This window comes from Neovison vison, chromosome 7 (genome assembly GCF_020171115.1).
Source record: "Neovison vison isolate M4711 chromosome 7, ASM_NN_V1, whole genome shotgun sequence".
NCBI lineage: Eukaryota > Metazoa > Chordata > Mammalia > Carnivora > Mustelidae > Neogale > Neogale vison.
The window spans coordinates 154,420,742-154,441,482 of NC_058097.1; the positions used below are offsets into that span (position 1 = coordinate 154,420,742).

General features: G+C 39.1%; 1 protein-coding gene across 1 annotated transcript; it reads left to right on the forward strand.

The window, feature by feature from the left end:
• The first annotated feature begins 11,845 nt into the window (after positions 1-11,845).
• LOC122914242 (olfactory receptor 52L1-like) lies at positions 11,846-12,802 on the forward strand. Its single transcript, XM_044260872.1, has one exon. It carries the CDS (start codon positions 11,852-11,854, stop codon positions 12,800-12,802), a length of 951 nt encoding a protein of 316 aa, XP_044116807.1. The 5' UTR covers positions 11,846-11,851.
• The last annotated feature ends 7,939 nt before the right edge of the window (positions 12,803-20,741 follow it).

Genomic DNA, 20,741 nt, shown 5'->3' on the forward strand with positions numbered 1-20,741 from the left:
TGTTATTATCTGTTAAGATGTGACAAATCTTTTTTAAAACTCGGTTCCATTTGGTGAAACTTTTACCATACATATACACTTTACAGTTTAGAATAACTGCACCAAATTCCTCTGAAAATCTTTGCTGGAATGTTTCTTGAAATTGCATTGATTTTATTTTAGTAGAAGACATCTTTAAAATGCTCATGTGTCCTTTCCATGTACATGGTTTATCTCTACATTTAATCAGGTTTTCATTTAAATACTTTTTTAAAAATTTTATTTATTTTCTTAATTTCTTTTCAGTGTTCCAGAATTCATTGTTTATGCACCACACCCAGTGCTCCATGCAATACGTGCACTCCATAATACCCACCACCAGGCTCACTCAACCTCCCAACCCCAGCCCTTCCAAAACCCTCAAATTGTTTTTCAGAGTCCACAGTCTCTCATGGTTCATCCCCCCTTCCAATTTCCCCCAACTCCCTTCTCCTCTCCATCTCCCCATGTCCTCTGTGTTGTTTCCACAAATAAGCAAAAACATATGATAACTGACTCTTTCTGCTTGACTTATTTCACTCAGCATAATCTCTTCCAGTTCCGTCCATGTTGATACTAAAGTTGGGTATTTATCCTTGAGGCATAATACTCCATAGTGTATATGGACCACATATTCCTTATCCATTCATCTGTTGAAGGGCATCTTGATTCTTTCCACAGTTTGGTGACTATGGCCATTGCTGCTAGGAACATTGGGGTATAGGTGGCCCTTCTTTTCACTACATCTGTATCTTTGGGGTAAATACCCAGTAGTGCAATTGCAGGGTCATAGGGAAGCTCTATTTTTACTTTCTTAAGGAATCTCCACACTGTTCTCCAAAGTGGCTGCACCGGCTTGCATTCCCACCAACAGTGTAAGAGGGTCTCCTTTCTCCACATCCTCTCCAATACACGTTGTTTACTGTCTTGTTAATTTCGGCCATTCTAATTTGTGTAAGGTGGTATCTCATAGTTTAACCATTACTACTATGATCCTTAGAACTCTTCTTTCTTCCTTTACTTACTGTGTTAGCCAGGATTTCCTCTTTCACCCTAAAGTGTATCAATGATGACCACAAGACATTCAGCTGTGTTCTTTTAAGGGGCATTACCTTTGGCAAAAGGGAGCAATAGTCTCCAAGGTTTTGCTCTCTCCCTGGGACAATTCTACCCAAAGACTAGTTGATAAGAGGGTAAAAGGGTCTGTCTGGCACACAGGTCTCAACTTAGATGATTCTGAAAAGCCAACCAGAAATTTTTATGTAATTATGTAAGTCTTATTTTTGTTTTTTGTTCCCTCAAATATTTTTAGTTGGTTTCCACACCTGCATGAACCCATCCGCTGAATACTTTAGGAGGCCCTCTGTAGATCTTTGGAATTCTCTTTCTATACTGTTCTCTCTCCTCTAGTACTCTACCCTGTGAACTCTGGCTACCTTGGAATTCCCTGATTCCCATGTCCTTCTCACCATAGGAAGACTGCCAGGCTACACCTAAGTTCACCTTCACTCCAAGATGGCTTGGAATCTCTCTCCAATAAGTTGTAACAATATTTCTCCAATAAACAGGACTCAACTCTTTTGTTTCCCATCTCTTTGGAATCCTTGCCCTCCATTATCTCAGGTCCAGCATCCTCAGAACAATTATTTTGTATATTTTGTACAATGTTTTGTTGTTGTTTTGTTGAGAGGATTTGAAACTGACTTGAAATTCAAATCTATATCTAACAGCTTAGATATAGATTTATCAAATATAGATATATCTGACTCCACAGACCATCCTTCTAAATATTATACCACTTTCAACGTTCTGAAATGTTACATTGAACCTTACCAGAATTTCTTAATGAAATTATCCTACTACCTGTTTTTTATATTATTCTGAATTCAACTCTGCTATTTGATATCTACATGGAGTGAGCAACTAATTTACCTTATGTAAATCTCAGACATTCAATAAATATTTACATATTATTATCAAACATATAACTAGCACTAGAATAGTCACATGTATAAAACAGTGTATAAAGTAGTTAAGGTCATTGCCCTTATCAAGATTCCTTTATAGTTTTCACATTACATTATAGTATCAGTAGCTTCCAATTGTTCAGTAAATAATATTAGCTATCTTAATATGGACTACTTAACACTGCACATGAACTGGATAGACAGATCACTGTCAGTTTTGTTCCCCATTAATGTGGTGTTCTAAACACACATTGTTAGAATATAGTAGGATCAACATATTTTTACCTAATTAATGAAATCAAGATCATACATAATCTGACCAGTGTATTTAGAACAACTTAATTTCTCTTTCTTCAGTTACATTGTTAGTGTATAAAAATGCAACTGATTTCTGTGGATTGATTTTGTATCCTGCCATGTTGTTGGCCTGCTGCATGAGTTCTAGTAATTTGGGGGTAGAGTCTTTTGGGTTTTCCACATAAAGTATCATGTCATCTGTGAAGAGAGAGAGTTAGACTTCTTCTTTGTAACTCTGAATGCATTTTATTCTTTTTGTTGTCTGATTGCTGGGGCTGGGACTTCTAGTACTAGGATGAATAAGAGTGGTGGGAGTGAGCATCCTTGTTGTGTTCCTGACCTTAAGGAAAAAGCTCTCAGTTTTTCCCCATTGAAAATGGTATTTGCTGTGGGCTTTTCATAGATGGCTTTTATGATATTGAGGTATGATCCCTCTAGCCCTACACTTTGAAGAGTTTTAATCAGGAAAAGAAGCTATATTTTGTCAAATGCTTTTTCTGCATCAATTGGGAGGATCATATGGTCCTTGTCTCTTCTTTTGTTAATGTGATCTATCATGTTGATTGATTTGCAAATGTTGAACGACCCTTGCATCCCAGGAATAAATCCCACCTGGTCATGGTGAATAATCCTTTTAATGTACTGTTGGATCCATTTGAGTAGGATTTGTTGAGTACTTTGGCATCCATGTTCATCAGGGATATTGGTCTGTAATTCTCCTTTTTGATGGGGTCTTTCTGGTAATGGGATCAGGGTATTGCTGGCCTTACAGATCGAGTTTGGAAGTTTTTCTTCCATTTCTGTTTTTTGGAACAGCTTCAGTATAATAGGTATGATTTCTTCTTTAAATGTTTGGCAGAATTCCCTTGGAACCCATCTGGCCCTGGACTCTTGTTTCAGGGAATTTTTTGATTACTTGCTGGTTACTGATCTGTTCAGATTATCTATTTCTTCCTGTTTCAGTATTGATAGCTTATACATATCCAGGAATGCATCCATTTCTTCAGACTGCTTAGTTTGTTGGCAGATAGCTGCTGGTAATAAATTCAAATAATTGTCTCTATCTCCTCAGTATTAGTTGTGATTTCTCCCCTTTCATTCATAATTTTATTAATTTGGGTCCTTTTTCTTTTCTTCTTTTTTGTATTTATTTAATTGACAGAGACAGAGAAAGAGAGCATGAGCAGAGGGGAGGAGCAGAGGGAGAGGGAAAAGGAGGCTCCCTGACAAGCAAGGACCCCAATGGAGGACTTGATCCCAGGACCCTTGGATCATGGACTGAAGGTAGACAATTAACCAACTGAACCACCAAGGGCCCCCTCTTTTTTGGGGGAGGGTAAGTCTGGCCAGTGGTTTATTGATGTTATTTATTCTTTCAAAGAACCAGCTTCTAGTTTCATTGATCTGTTCTACTGTTTCTCTAGTTTCTATTTCAAGACACGTCTCTAAAGACAAGGGAAACAAAAGCAAAAATGAACTTTTGGGACTTCATCAAGATAAAAAGTTCTGGGGGGAGGGGGGTTGGGAGAAGGGGGGTAGGGTTATGGACATTGGGGAGGGTATGTGCTTTTGGGTAAATTGGAAGGGGAGGTGAACCATGAGAGACTATGGACTCTGAAAAACAATCTGAGGGGTTTGAAGTGGCGGGGGGGGTGGGAGGTTGGGGTAACCAGGTGGTGGGTATTATAGAGGGCACAGCTTGCATGGAGCACTGGGTGTGGTGAAAAAATAATGAATACTGTTTTTCTGAAAATAAATAAATTGGAGGAAAAAAAAAGATAAAAAGTTCTGCACAGCAAAGGAAACAGTCAACAAAACTAAGAGGCAACCCATGGAATGGGAGAAGGTATTTGCAAACGACATTACAGATAAAGGACTAATATCCAAGAGTTATAAAGAATTTCTCAAACTCAACATCCAAAAAACAAATAATCTGGTCAAGAATTGGACAGAAGATGTGAACAGACATTTCTCTAAAGATATGAGGAAGTGGTGATGCAACATGGGGGCTTAAGTGGGTAGGAGAAGAATCCATGAAACAAGATGGGATAGGGAGGGAGACAAACCATAAGTGACTCTTAATCTCACGAAACAAACTGGGTTGCTGGGGGGAGGGGGGTTGGGAGAAGGGGGGTAGGGTTATGGACATTGGGGAGGGTATGTGCTTTTGGGTAAATTGGAAGGGGAGGTGAACCATGAGAGACTATGGACTCTGAAAAACAATCTGAGGGGTTTGAAGTGGCGGGGGGGTGGGAGGTTGGGGTACCAGATGGTGGGTATTATAGAGGGCACGGCTTGCATGGAGCACTGGGTGTGGTGAAAAAATAATGAATGCTGTTTTTCTGAAAATAAATAAATTGGAGAAAAGAAAAAAAAAAGACATACAAATGGCTAACAGACACATGAAAAAATATTCAACATCACTAGCCATGAAGGAAATACAAATCAAAACCACAATGAGATACTACCTTATACCAGTTAGAAAGGCAAAAATTAACAAGATAGAGAACAACAAATGTTTGTGAGGGTGTGGAGAAAGAGGAATCCTCTTCTACTGTTTGTGGGAAGTTCCTCAAGACATTAAAAATAGAGCTAACCTATGATGCAGCAATTGCACTACTGGATACTTACCCCAAAGATATAGATGTAGTGTAAAAAAGGGACCATGCATCCCAGTGTTCATAGCAGCAATATCCACAATAGCCAAACTGTGGAAGGAGGTGAGATATCCTTCAGCAGACAAATGGATTAGAAGATATGATTCACATATACAATGAAATATTACTCAGCCATCAGAAAGGATGAATACCTACCATTTGCATTGACATGGATGGAACTGGAAGGGATTATGCTAAGTGAAATAAGTCAAACAGAGAAAGACAATTATCATATGGTTTCACTCATATGTGGAACATAAGGAATAGTGTGGAGGATCATAGGGGAAGGGAGGGAAAACAATGGGAAGAAATCATAGAGGGAGACAAACCATGAAGACTCTGGACTCTGGGAAATAAACTGAGGGTTGTAAATGGGGTAGCAGGGTGATAGGCATTAAGGAGGGCATGTGATGTGATGAGGACTGAGTGTTAGATGCAACTAATGAATCACTGAACACTACATCAAAAGCTAATGATGTACTACATGTTAGCTAATTGAAATTAAATTAAAAAAAATAAAAAAGATTTTATTTGAAAAAAATACTAGAAATTGGTATGAACAAGGAATTTAGTAAAGAGTCACAGCCAAATAGAAATGAATTTTGCTAGTGTAGTTGTGAACTATATTAAAAATTCAAAAAAAATTTCAATAGAAGTGATATGCTTTAAAAAATAATCAATAATGACTCATAAGTAAAATTCCAAATTACTTCAGAAAAATATGGTGTTCTTGTTATCTGCTCTTTTTAGCAAACCACCATAAACATAGTGGCATAATATAGCATCTATTTTATCATTCTCATGGATACCATGGGTCACGAATTCAAAAGCAGTACAGTGGAGTAGAGGCCAGTGGCGTCCTTCTACTCAAACAGGTAAAAATAATCATGTGGCTAGGGTTTGGAATCAGTGGAAGGTATCTTCACTCATATGTCTGTTCCTGGGCTGGCATGATTTTAAGACTGTGCTTAATTGGGAGTGTTGAATAGAGGGCCTACCCAAGGCCTCTTCATGTGGTTTTAGACTTCTTATTGCATGGCACCTGGATTCTAAGAAGGTGCTTCTTGGAGGGAGCATCCAGGAAGGAAACATTCCAAGACATGCAGACAGATGCTGAATGGCCTTTTCTGGCTTGAACTTCTGTTACATTCTATTGTCAGTGGATCACCAAGGTCACTCAGATTCAAGGGAGTGTTTATTAGACTTAATCTCTTGGTGAGGAATTGTCAATGTTACATTGCAACAGAGCCTGTGGGACAGACATGTGTGGTCCTCTTTGTAATGTGTCATACCCAGTGAGATTTTTGTTTGTCTGAGAAAAACCTTTATTTCTCATTCATTTTTTTTTTTTGGTGGATGACTTTTGTTTTCTTTATTTTCTTTTAATTGTCCCCAAATTTGCGAAGTAATGATTTCTTTTATAATCAGAAGAAAGGGCACTTTCCCAAACCTACCCTACCTGCACTTCTTTTTTTTTTTCCCTATTTATTTATTTTCAGAAAAACAGTATTCATTATTTTTTCACCACACCCAGTGCTCCATGCAAGCTGTGCCCTCTATAATACCCACCACCTGGTACCCCAACCTCCCACCCCCCCGCCACTTCAAACCCCTCAGATTGTTTTTCAGAGTCCATAGTCTCTCATGGTTCATCTCCCCTTCCAATTTACCCAAAAGCACATACCCTCCCCAATGTCCATAACCCTACCCCCCTTCTCCCAACGCCCCTCCCCCCAGCAACCCACAGTTTGTTTCGTGAGATTAAGAGTCATTTATGGTTTGTCTCCCTCCCTATCCCATCTTGTTTCATGGATTCTTCTCCTACCCACTTAAGCCTCATCTCATTCACTTTTGAAGGAAAATTTCACAGGGTAGAGAATTCTGGGTTATTGTTTTCTGTCTCTTAACTGTTTAAATATTTCATTCCTCTCTTTTCTTTCTTGCATATTTTCTGAGGTGAAATCAGTTGTAATTCTTATCTTTATTCCTCTATATGTAGGGTGTTTTTACCCCCATAACCTCTTTCATTATTTTTTTCTTTATCTTTGATGTTTGTTAGTTTGAAAATGATATTGCCTAGATGTAGTTTTGGGGGGCACTGATCCTGTTTGGTGTTTTCTGAGCTTCCTGGACGTGGTTTGGTGTCTGACAATAATTTGGGGGGAATTCTGTCATCATTGTTTCAAATATTTCTTCCTTTCTCTCTTTCTTCTTCTTGTAACCTCATTTTGCATATGTTACCCCTTTTAGTTGTCCCACAGACATTTGATATTCTGTTCATTTTTTTTTGTCTTTGTTCCCTTTGCTTTTCAGTTTGGGAGGATTCTATTGATCTATTCTCAAGCTCAGAGAGTCTTTCCTTTGCCATATCTATTCTACTAATAAACCCATCAAAGTCATTTTTTCTTTCTGTTACAGTGTTGTTGTTTTCAATTTCTAGCATTTCTTTTTATTTTCTTCTTAGTATTTCCATTTCCCTGCTTATATTGCCTATATGCATGATGTGTACTTTGTCCATTAGAGCCCTTAACCTATTGTTCATAATTGTTTAAAATTCCCAGTCTGATAATTCCAGCTACCCTGCCATGTCTGGGCCTGATGCATACTTTGTCTCTTTAAATCATGTGTTTTGCTTTTTATATGACTTATAATTTTTTGTTGATAGTGGGACATGATGTGTTAGGCAAAAAAAAAAAAAAAACCCTCCTCAAGCTGCTGTATACAGACCTTAGTAACATGGTGATGGGTTGCGGGGGAAGGAGAAGTATTCTAAGGTACCGTGGTTAGATCTCAGTATTTTAGTATTATGGGACTGTGAACTTCACAAGTGTCTTTCAGTTCCCCCTAACTTATGTAGGACAGGATGGTTATTTGAGGGAAATAACCAACTCTCCTGCCTAATCAGCTATCCCTAGAGACTTAGCTCCCTGTGCCTCCAGCTAATGTGGAGGCTAACTTGGGCTCTGTCCAGGTGTATCTGTGTGTCCTTTGAGACCTGTCAAATGGTAATAATATCTTGACTTCCCAGTGCCTGTTCACAGTCATCAGCTTTGCTTTGGAGAAGTATCAAGAATGGACTTACCTTTTAGCGTGAAGATGAGAACCAACTAAAAGTCCATGCACAGGATTTCAGGTGTGGGAATTGAGGTCACATTTGGGGCTTATCATTTTGGAGAAGACTATTGACAGCTGACTTCTGCTTTCTCATAGCCCTTGTGATAGGAGCTATGTCTTGGTTGGCTACTGTGGCTCTGAGTCTTCCAATACTTCTGGTCTGACAACTTTTGTTGTCTTAAGTTTATTTTCTTTTGCCTCAGAGTAGCTGTTCTCCCCAGGTCTGACTTCTCAAAACTAAACCTTTCTGTTCAATTCCTCTTAGCTTCTGCCCTTCAGACCATGCATTGCTGTAAGGTAACCTTTGAGTTTTCCAATACTAACGAAAGCCATGGTTGAATCTTCATAGTCATTCACAGAGTACTTTAGCATCCTAGCTTGACATCCTCATCATCATATACGATGCATGTAGACATAGTTAATTAACCCATTTAACCTAAGTCTTGCCAGAGCTAGGAGAAGATCATCCTGGAAATCTTTATCTTTGAACCCAAGTGATGTGTTTGGTTTCCTTTTTGGTATTCAGAAATTTCTGTATAGCTTTTTTGAATGTAAAATCCCCTTCATCACTGTTAGTCTCATGTTAGTCTCATGGGGCAGGTGGTCATCATGTAGACTAAACTGGGGATTCAGGGTATTTCTGTGGCTGAGCAGAGAAGACCATAATGGAAACTTTGAGTCTGGCAATTTTCTCCTTTTTCTCAGTTTTCTCCTGAATCAAGACTGTGAGATATGCATACTCAGAGGTAGCCTGGAGATCAGGAGAGTGGTCCCCCTGTACCAGGCATATTTTACTGATTGTATATGTGTCTTGAATTTGACACCTGAACGCTGCCTCTAAGGGTTTGATTTTTGTTTTTCCCTCTCCTAGTAAGTCATCATTGTGAACCCATTGTTTCTATTCCCTCTCATAATCTCCGTGTCCCTGAATCTCTCTTTTACCACTATGATCAAGTCCATGCCACTTTAGAGATTATGGAAACAGGGACAAGCCATAGCCCACAGAGGGCTGCCTGCACTCCTGCCTGCAATAACAGAGATAGTGATAGAAGTGACCAGCAGTGACCAGAGGTGGCCCTCAATTCTGACACACAGCTGGGATCCTGCTATAGACTTTTCTTGCATAGAGATTCAACAGGGTTCCTTCTGACATGAAGCACCCAGAACATCACTTCAGGTGAGGAGCATGAGGCCCAATCAGTTCATCCCTCACAGATACCCACATCTGCTAATCCCTCAAGTTTTTGTCTATGGTTGTTTTATATATTCATCTATTTATTTGTAAAATAATATTGTAATATTTTATGTTACATTATATAATATAATATTATAATATAATCATAAAGTATTAAGCAAACATTGCTAAGTACTAGCTAGATTCTGTACTTCTGAAACTTGCCCCAGGACTGCTGCCCCCAGCAAGACATAGCCCCTGGTCTCCAAGCACCAACACACTGATAGGTTTTCCAGTACAAGGGAGTCAGTGCAATGACATGACTGGTAAAGTGATTTGATAGGGAAGAAAAGGAGGCATGCCATGCCGCCTTACAGAATTTAGGGATGGCTTCATAGAAGACAGGTTGCTTGGACTGAATTTACGTGAATAAATAGGAATGTACAACTACAGTTCTTCGCTAATTGTCCTCTGCTTCCTGCTCAGAGAACTAAATATATCTTCCCTTAGGTCTTGGGAATAAAGTCTGTTCTGCTTTTCCTCTAAGAATCACTGGGGCACCTCTTGTTGACTTTAGCAATTAATTTTTAAGAAATAGCCCTAGGCTTTTGCTATAGACTACAGCATAAACCAGGCAGGTGGTACTCAGGTACCTGTGTGTTTGCTCTCTTTCTTACCCATTGTTTTGGGCTCCATCCTCCACTTCTCTGCTGACACTGCTCCTATCAAAACAATGGGTGACCTCCCACAAACGGAGAACTGTTCTCTGACTCCTCAGCTGAAAACTGAGACATGAGCTGAAACCTACAGCAGAGAGGGTGTAGTTAAGAAAGAGACTTAATTTTCTCACCATACAGAATGTCAAGTACTAAAATGTGAATTTTTGTAATTATGGGATTTTCCTGGAGGTCTGAATAAAAATATGTTACTGCTACTTGCAGTTATAAGTGGATTTGAATATGGAAGGAAAACAGACTGGGAGTTATGTGCCTATCTGTCATTTCAGATTTTGTAACTGCTATGTTAAGAGATTGGGAACAATATTGTAGTCATCATTGATTCATGAAAATGACACTAGGAGTGATCTATAGATGCACAATCTGAAGGACCTGAGTCTTTACTGACTCTTTTTTATATAGATATACATGTGAACCTCTCCCTTATGTATAAAAATACAATTATTTCAGACCATGTCTGTTTCTTAAGACAAACATATAGATGCAAACAGATCCAGTATCATGTTGTTTGTTTTAATGCCCTAGAAGTGAATTGCATGGAGAAGATTAAACAGAACACCTGTTTAATTGTATGACTTGTTAATATGGGGGTTTCAAGAACACTGAATCATCATGACTTCATGGTAAGACATAAACAGCAAAAATTTGAGACAGAAACAGATTCATGTGGACAAAGTAAAAAGGAAAGAGGCCATAATCTCATATTTAGCAATGTTTTTTATAAATGTTAATAATAATGATAACTACAATTGATTTAAGGTAATGTATATCAGATAAACTTTGAAATTTTGTACACCAGTCTTAAATGTATGATTTCATTCCATGGGTTTAATGGACTAAGGGTTTTAATCTCAGAAGTGAGAAGATGACATCTGTATGTTACAAAACACCCTCCTACTACGTGGAGACTGGTTTGAAAGGTATAAAATCAAAGTCAGAGAGATCTAAGGAGATAGAGGTTAGGAGTGTGTCACTAAGCAGTGACACTAGGGGCTAAGAAGAATGACTGGATCAAAGGGTTTAAACTGTAGTCAACAGGAACTGGTCACAAGTAAAAGAGAGGAGAGATAAGAATGAGAAAGGATCCTTTCAGGTTTCTACATTGGGTTGAATAGGTACATATAGTGATTTAACATACAAAGCTATGAGCATGAAGGAGGTAGAGTGGATTGGGAAAGAGTAAGCAAATTAATTCAGTCTTGAATTCCTTGAGCATGTGGTATAGATACTTAGGTATAGATAAATGCAAAATAGATCTGGGTTGCAGAAAAGTATTTGACTCAGAAACCTGGATTTGGAAGAAATTAAAGGACGTAATTGGTTACAATATTAATAAATGGATGAACTCAATCAGAGATAATGTACAGAACAGGGAAGAGAGGAGAGGATGGGACCCTGGAATCAACACCACATAAGAGAGAGGTAGATGGAGAAGGGGGTGGGATGGGAGACATAGGAGGGACAACTGGAGGCTGCTGTGTTGTGGAAACTGAGGGAGAATACTTTAAAGAGAACAGATTGATTTACAGCATTCAGCAATGGCAAGAGGGGCTGCAGAGGATCCTTTCCAGTGGACATTCCAAGTGAGAAGTAATTGAATGGTAGAGTTTAAACATCTCCCTAAAAGCAGAGTGTTTACTCTTATCTGTAAATGAAACTAGACCCATTGTAGTTCAGACATGTGGATGTCTCACCTTAAAGACATTATCTCAAGACCAGGGGATTCTCTTCTTTGTATCTCACTTTATTTGCTTGTGTTTCACTTTCAGCTTCTTTCTTCTCATGAAGATGGTGGCCAGATCTAGACACTGGGATAACCCACCAGGAATGGAGAGATCATGATTTTGGATTCTTTTCTCTCTTCTGTGTCCAAGCAAGCCATTGACGATGGCCCTTAGTAATTCAAGCTGGAGGCTACTCCATCCTTCTTTTTTCCTGATGGGCATCCCCGGTTTGGAGGAAAGCCAGCACTGGATAGCATTGCCACTGTGTGCCCTTTATCTTCTTGCTGTAATGGGCAATGTGAGCATCATCTTCATCATCTGGACTGACTCATCCTTGCACCAGCCTATGTACCTCTTTCTGGCCATGCTCTCTGGCATTGACCTGGTGCTGGCCTCCTCCACTGCGCCCAAAACCCTTGCGGTACTCCTGGTTCATGCCCATGAGATTGGGTACACTGTCTGCCTGATCCAGATGTTCTTCATCCATGCGTTCTCTTCCATGGAGTCAGGTGTACTTGTGGCTATGGCTCTGGATCGCTATGTAGCCATTTGTCACCCTCTGCACCATTCTACCATCTTGCATCCAGGGATCATAGGGCGCATTGGGATGGCAGTGCTGGTACGGGGATTGGTCCTCCTCCTCCCCTTCCCTATCCTGTTGCAGAGACTCGTCTTCTGCCGGGCCACCATCATAGGCCATGCCTATTGTGAACATATGGCTGTGGTAAAACTGGCCTGCTCAGAAACCACAGTAAACCGAGCTTACGGGTTGGCAGTGGCCCTGCTTGTGGTTGGGGTAGATGTTGTGGCCATTGGTATTTCCTATGGTCTCATCCTTCAGACTGTGCTGAAGGTACCAGGGGGAGAGGCTCGTCTTAAGGCCTTTAGCACATGTGGTTCTCATATTTGTGTCATTCTGATCTTCTATATTCCAGGGATGTTCTCCTTTCTCACTCATCGCTTTGGCCACCATGTACCCCATCATGTTCATATTCTTCTGGCCACCCTCTACCTCCTTGTGCCACCTGCACTCAATCCTCTTGTCTATGGGGTGAAGACCCGGCAGATCCGCCAGCGAGTGATGAGGGTTTTCTCCCTAAAAGGACAGATCTGAACACATCCCCATTATTTTCTTCTGAGGTTGCTGCCAAAGGTACAGCCAAGAGTCCCTGTCTGGTCTAGACTCTGTGGATAGAGATCATTCTGCAGTGAGGAGTTCTTTCTGTCCTGCTAGTCTCATGGCAAAGAACACCGCTGGGGACTCAGCTCCATCACTAATTTGGTTACCTAGATAGCTGGAGTTGTAATTATTTTCCTATGGCTTCTTTTGCTTTTAATCCCAACATTTCTCTATTCCTGTGTTGAGGGGACTTGAGGACTGGAGAAAAGAGCTTTGTATAAGCCATTTTTTTTCTGGATTCAGCTAATAAGTGTACAACAGCATCTGGTAAGGGAATGGGAAATCCCAGTGTTTGCTTGTCTTTGGTTTTAGAGTGTCTTCACACTCTTGAAGTTAGTGCTATTAGCTCTAGGTCACTCAGGTTCTGTGTAGCAACAGAGTCTCTCAAATCATTTCATACTGCCAATATGTCAGAAAACACCTCTTGTTACAATATGACTGTTAGTCATGTATTTAAATTAATTTAATTGGGGAGACACTAAAATAGGTTCTTAGAAAAATAAAATACAAAACTATTTTCAAGGAAGAAATGTATATTGTAGAATGGATTTCTTTTTTAAAATTTCTGTTTGCATTTTTCATCTGTTCATATTTTTTGATTAGGATAAAGAAGAAATATGACCAGTATTGAATATATGTGTGTTTTATAAGTCTTAATTTAATAAAGCAGAACACCCAGGTAAGTATTATTATTTATTAACTATAAAATGTGCTAGAGTCTGGTACTGGTAAACACAGCTTTATTGATACATGTAGACGTAGTTTTGGCACTTGGGAGAAGAATATCTCTTCCTAAAATGTGGATATGGAATGATGTCAATTAGATGCCCCCCCTTCCTTTCTAGTAACATAAACTGGGTAAAGCTCACAAGATGATTGCCTTAATTAGTAAAGTGCATCCTGTTTGTGGGATGTTGCCCTGAAATATGGCTTAACTCTTTTGTATTTCTATGTAGCAACAAATTTTATTCAGTCCTGGAAGATGCAAGTCATTGCTGCCTTGCTATAGTGCTCTGGTGTTGAGAGGGTCCTATCCTGAGACTCCATAGTGGTTGAAAGGAGGGACTGGAAGGGTCAATGTTCCAGTTTCTTCTTTCTTGATAAATTTTACTCCTAATGAATAGTTTCAGGTACAGAGATGGAATATAAAGTCTTCAGTTTGGTTGGCACATGTGGATGAATTAGAGAGGAGTCCTATGAGCTCTTATTGTAAGAGCAATTACATGTTCTCATCAGCTTGGTTGTAGGCCTGGACTTGAACTCTGGTGAGTTGTCCTGGGGAAGTCCAGGCTGTGCTCTATTTGTATCATATCCACAGGAAAACCGTCATGGCCCTAGAGGTACTTACTTTAGGTAGGTTATTCCAAGTAGCGGTTTGTTCTCTCCTCCCATTTACACCACTTGCTGATGCTTGGGATATGGGTATGATGGTGGGATCTGAAGAGCTTCCTTCGACCACAAGATAGAAATATGGATATAATTATGGCATGTTCAAAAAAACTTAGGAGAATAACTTATAGGCAATAAAAACACAAATTTTATTATACTATCATCATTGGATTAGAGAAGAAAAACAAATGCTATGCTATCAAATACTTTTACAAAGTGTAAATTTATAAATATAAAAATATAAATTTATTACATTTATATTTAGAAATGTAAATTTATGTAAATAAGTGAGAACTAAATTAAATAGAAAAAAAAAAAGATAGAAATGTGTGCTAAAGCTGTCAGAGCAACACTATAGAAGAGCCTGTGTCCCTGATGCCATCTGGGCCACCACCTTGGCTTAAACCCGGGACAAAAACTTGTATCTGGGTGAAGCCACTATGTTTGGGAAGAATCTTTTTGTAGCTGACTAACATATAGCCTAATGAGTAGATGTTTTTCCTATCAGACCATCCAGGTTGGATATGTTTTCTTCCTGAAGGATGTCTTTTAGAATTTTTTTTTGAAAAGGTTTTCAGTTCTTGTCTAAAAATCTGTTTATTTTACTCATTCAATTTTACTATCAGAAAATGTTTATGTCATTTTCTTACTGTTTTATTTTCTACTTTGGCTATAGTACATCCCCATATATCCCCTGTTTCATTCCTAGCAGTGTTTATTTGTGCCTTCCCTGATTTCCTTGCTTATCCATGTTAAACATTTATCAATAGTATGAAAATATTTTAATGTTTGAACTTATATCCATTTAACCTAATATTAACACGGGCTTTTTGGCTCTAACTTTTCTTGTCATATTTTGCACAGAGAGGACTGCACTGACCCAGTTGCTCTGGTAATACAAAAACAGTTCCCTCATCAAGTCACTAAATTATGGCTTTCAATTTGTTATCAGTTCTAACGATTCTAAACTTGGATTATTTCTTGAATCTTGAATCCCTTTTTTTTAATTTGCAGAGTCTATTAACATATAGTGCATTATTTGTCCAGGCTCATCAGGCTCACACATTTCGCAGCACTCACCATAGCACTTGCTCTCCCCAATGTCCATAGCCCAGCCACCCTATCCCTACCTCCTCACCTCCACCCAGCAACCCTCGGTTGTTTGTTTAGTGAGATTAAGAGTCTCTTAAGGTTTGTCTCCCTCCTGATCCCATCTTGTTTCATTTTCTCCCTCCCTACCCCACACAACTCCCCACCCTGCCTCTCAAATTCTTCATATCAGAGAGATCAGATGATAATTTTGTCTTTCTCTGGAGTATTTCTTTCTCTTTCTCTGACTGGCTTATTTTGCTATTTTGCTCAACATAATATGCTCTAGTTCTATTCACTTCATTGCAAATGGGAAGATTTCATTTCTCTTGATGGCTTCATAGTATTTCATTGTATATCTATACACCACATCTTCTTTACCCATTCATCTGTTGATGGACATCTAGGTTCTTTCCATAGTTTTGCTATTCTGGACATTGCTGCTATAAACATTTGGGTAAACTTTACTAATTATGACATATAAACAGGATGCATTTTACTAATCATGACAATCCTTTTGTAAGCTTTACCCAGTTCATGTTACTAGAAAGGAAGTGGGGGGGCATCTAATTGACATCATTCCATAGCATTCAGATAATTACATTTGTATCTTTAGGGTAAATACCCAGTAGTACCATTGCTGGGTTATAGGGTAGCTCTATTTTCAACTTTTTGAGGAACATCCATACTGTTTTCCAGAGTGGCTGCATCAGCTCGCATTCCCACCTCCTGAATCTCTTATTAAGAACATTTTTCACATCTGCATCGAGATTTAACTTTCCCCAGTCCTTTCCCTAACTTATAATTTACCCTCCACACATACATACCTTCCCTGGTTTATAGATTTCTTCATTCTGATTTTTCTATAAAGTCAATGCAGTAGATTTATAAATTCCAGAAATATTTGAAAGTATTTGAACCAATCCTAGAATATTTCCCCATATTCTAGAAATGTTATTGAATTATTATTTATGTATCTCTTTAGTCATTTGATTTCAAACTATATAACAAAGCTAATGGTTTTGTAATAGTAATAGTTTTGATAGTAATCAAAATAATATAGTATTGGCATAAAACCTATACACAGATCAGTGGACCAGAATAAAGTCTCTAGAAATAAACACATGCATATATGGACAATTTAATTAGAACAAGGCAAATACAAATATACAGTGGGAAAAGGATTATCTCTTCAATATATAGTGTTGGGAAAACTGGATATCCATATGCAGAAGAGTGAAACTGGACCTAATCTTACACCATACATAATAATCAACTCAAAATGGATTAAAGACCTGAATGTAAGACGTGAAACCATAAAACACTTCAAAGGAGACAGAAGAGGTAAACTTTTTGACTTTGGCCTTCTTAATGATTTTTTGGATTTGATATCTTGAGAAAAAGCATCAAAGTCCAAGCTAAACAAGTGATAGAACATCAAACCACAAAGCTTCTGCATAGCAAGGAAACCATCAACAAAGTGGAGAGCAACTATGGAACTGAAGAAAATATTTGCAAACCATATATCTGATAAGGGATTAGTATACAAATTACCCACAAATTATATGAAGATCTTATACAAGTTAATAGAAAAAAAATAGTCCCATAAAAATGGGCACAGGAAATGAATAGACATTACAAGTGGCCAACAGGTGCATGAAAAGGTGCTCAACATCACTCACCATCAGAGAAATGCAAATCAAAACCACAATGAGGTATCACCTCTTGTGGATATGGAATGTTAGAATGGCTATCATCAAGAAGACAAGGGATAACAAGTGTTGGTGAGAATGTGGAGAAAAGGAAGCTTTTTAAAAAATATATTTTATTTATTTATTTGTCAGAGAGAGAGAGAGAGAGGGCACAAGCAGGGGGAGCAACAGAAGGAGAGAGAGAAGCAGGCTCCCCACTGAACAAGGAGCCTGATGCAGGACTTGATCCCAAGATGCTGGGATCATGACCTGAGCCAAAGGCAGATGCTTAACTGACTAAGCCACTCAGGTGTCCCAGAAAAGGAACACTTGTGGGCTGTTAGTGGGAATTGATAAATTGGTTAATGGGTATTGTAAATTAGTGCAGCTACTATGGAAAGCCCCATAGAAGTTCCTCAAAACAGTAAAAGCAGAACTACCATATGATTCCACAATCCCACTGCTGGATATATATCCAAAAGAAATGAAATCAGTATCTCAAAGAGATATCTGCATCCCTAGGTTCATTGCAGCATAATTCATGATAGCAAGACATGGGAATAGCCTAAGTGTTCCTCAATAGATGAATGAGTAACAGGTGAATGAATAGCAAACTGTGGGGGGGGGTGCATACTATATTGTGGGATATATATTTTCCATATATGTAATATATATATAATATACACACACAATAGATTATTTTTTAGCCATAAAAAGGAAATCCAGTCATTTGCAACATCATGGATAGACCTTGAGAGCAGTATGCTATGTGAAGTAAGTCAGAAAAGAAATATTGTATGTAAAATCTTAAAAAAAAAAAAAAGCAAACAAACAAACAAAAAGAAAACACCATACTCACGGAAACAGAGAACAAATTGTTGATTTCCATAGGCAGCGTATGGGGGTGGGGTGGGAGAAATGGGTGAAGGCGGTCAAAGGTACAAACTTACAGCTATAACTTCTGCAGATGTAGAAAAAAAAAAAAAGTAACTTTGAGAGGGAAGAAGTAAATCATGTTGTCAGTCCAAAAGCCCTAATAGCACTTACCAAGGACAAACAGAAAAGGGGATGATATGATCAAGATGGTAACAGAAGTTGCCTGACCTTAGTCCTCTTCACAAGAAGACAAACTGTTATCCATAGACAAGACACTGTTGTGAAAATCCCATAATCACAGGGTGAGGCTGTAGCATTCTCCTGGACCACAGAGACCCAGAAAGACTGCCTTAGAAGAGTAAGAGGAGAGGTTTCACTTTGCCTGATTTGTGCCTCTACCAGGATAACACAGAATGGCACTGAAAGGTCCTATCCAGTTTCTCCAGGAAGAAAGGAGAGCCCAGTATGGACATCCACCTCCACCAACATTGCAGGGTGCTTTCTGGGAGGTCCACTCCTGTCTTGCCTCATAAGGATCATGAGTTAATCTGCATGTTATACAGGGCATAACATAGAGATGGAAAACAGGGGTAAGGGTTTACCACAACTAGTGTTCAGATGCTAGAGAACAGCCTTCCTGCTGTAGAACCTGAGTAGAGATCTCAGCCAGTGGATCACCCCATCTGCAGAGCTAAGCTCATGGATCCATCTGGCCAGTGAGCTTAGCTGGCACTTCTGCCTGATTTGAGTCCCCAGTAAATAGGCATTACTAGCTTTGGACTCTATTCTCTGACCTCATCCAGGCAGGGAACCAAATTCACTGTTGGGCTTGACCAGGAAGTCTTGTCCTGATCAAATGACAAAAAATGATTTTCAAAGAATGACAAAATGGTAAAAGCAGAAAAAAAATGATAAAAAAAAAAAACACTCCACTCTAAACAAACTGAAAGTCAGCAGCCCTGTGCAACTGTTGAGCATAGCCTCTAGCCTGCATAACCTAACAATGACCCTGGGTCTAGCCTAGTCTTGGAGCCTAGCTTACAATCTCACTCAGCCTATGAGTGAGGAAGGAATGAGACAGGAATCCATCAGAATCCTCCATCAATCCCCTTCATCTGCCAATGAAGATGCCCTTCAACGGACGAATGGATAAGGAAGATGTGATCCATATACACTATGGAGTATTATGGCTCCATCAGAAAGGATGAATACCCAACTTTTGTAGCAACATGGACGGGACTGGAAGAGATTATGCTGAGTGAAACAAGTCAAACAGAGAGAATAAGTTATCATATGGTTTCACTTATTTGTGGAGCATAACAAATATCATGGAGGACAAGAGGAGTTAGAGAGGAGAAGGGAATTGAGGGAAATTGGAAGGGGAGGTGAACCATGAGAGACTATGGACTCTGAAAAACAATCTGAGGGTTTTGAAGGGGTGGGGGGTGGGAGGTCGGGGTACCAGGTGGTGGGTATTATGGAAGGCACGTATTGCATGGAGCACTGGGTGTGGTGCAAAAATAATGAATATTGTTATGCTGAAAATAAATAAAAAATAAATTTTTTTAAAAATGGAAAAAAAAATTCCACATATGAGTGAACCACCAGGCTCACCCAACCTCCCACCACTCCTTCCCTCCAAAACCCTCAGTTTGTTTCTCAGAGTCCACAGTCTCTCATGGTTCATCTCCCTCTCCAATTTCCCCCAACTGCCTTCTCCTCTCCATCTCCCCATGTCCTCCGTGTTATTCCTTATGCTCCACAAAGCAAAACCATATGATAATTGACTCTCTCTGCTTGACTTATTCACTCAGCATAATCTCTAACAGTCCCGTCCATGTTGATACAAAAGTTGGGTATTCATCTTTTCTGATGGAGGCATAATACTCCATAGTATATATGGACCACATCTTCTTTATCCATTCATCCATTGAAGGGCATCTTGGTTCTTTTCACAGCTTGGCAACTATAGCCATTGCTGCTATGAACATTGGGGTACAGATGGCCCTTCTTTTCATTACATCTGTATCTTTGGGGTAGTGCAATTGCAGGTTAATAGGGAAGCTCAATTTTTACTTTCTTAAGGAATCTCCACACTGTTTCCAAAGTGGCCGAACCAACTTGCATTCTCACCAACAATGTAAGAGGGTTCCCCTTTATCTACATCTTCTTCAACACATGTTGTTTACTGTCTTGTTAATTTTGGCCATTCTAACTGGTGTAAGGTGATATCTCAATGCGGTTTTAATATGAATCTCCCTGATGGCTAGTGATGATGAACATTTTTTCATGTGTCTGATAGCCATTTTGCATGTCTTCATTGGAGAAGTGTCTGTTCATATCTTCTGCCCATTTTCTGAGATGATTATCTGTTTTGTATGTGTTGAGTTTGAGGAATTCTTAATATATCTTGGATATCGGCCCTTTGTACTGTCATTTGCAAATATATTCTCCCATTCTGTGGGTTGCTTCTTTGTTCTGTTGACTGTTTCCTTTGTTGTGCAGAAGCTTTTGATCTTGATGAAGTCACAAAAGTTCATTTTCACTTTTGTTTCCTTTGCCTTTGGAAACATATCTTGAAAGAAGTTTCTGTGGCCAATGTCGAAGAGGTCACTGCCTATGTTCTCCTCTAGGATTCTGAGGGATTCCTGCCTCATGTTGAGGTCTTTTATCCATTTTGAGTTTATCTTTGTGTACGGTGTAAGAGAATGGTTGAGTTTCATTCTTCTAGCCATAGCTGTCCAATTTTCCCAGCACCATTTATTGAAGAGACTATCTTTTTCCGCTGTTTATTTTTTCCTGCTTTGTCAAAGATTATTTGACCATAA

What these genes read in the sequence shown, in the direction of transcription:
- LOC122914242 (XM_044260872.1), top strand. Translation starts at nt 11,852, where the DNA reads ATGGCCCTTAGTAATTCAAGCTGGAGGCTACTCCATCCTTCTTTTTTC.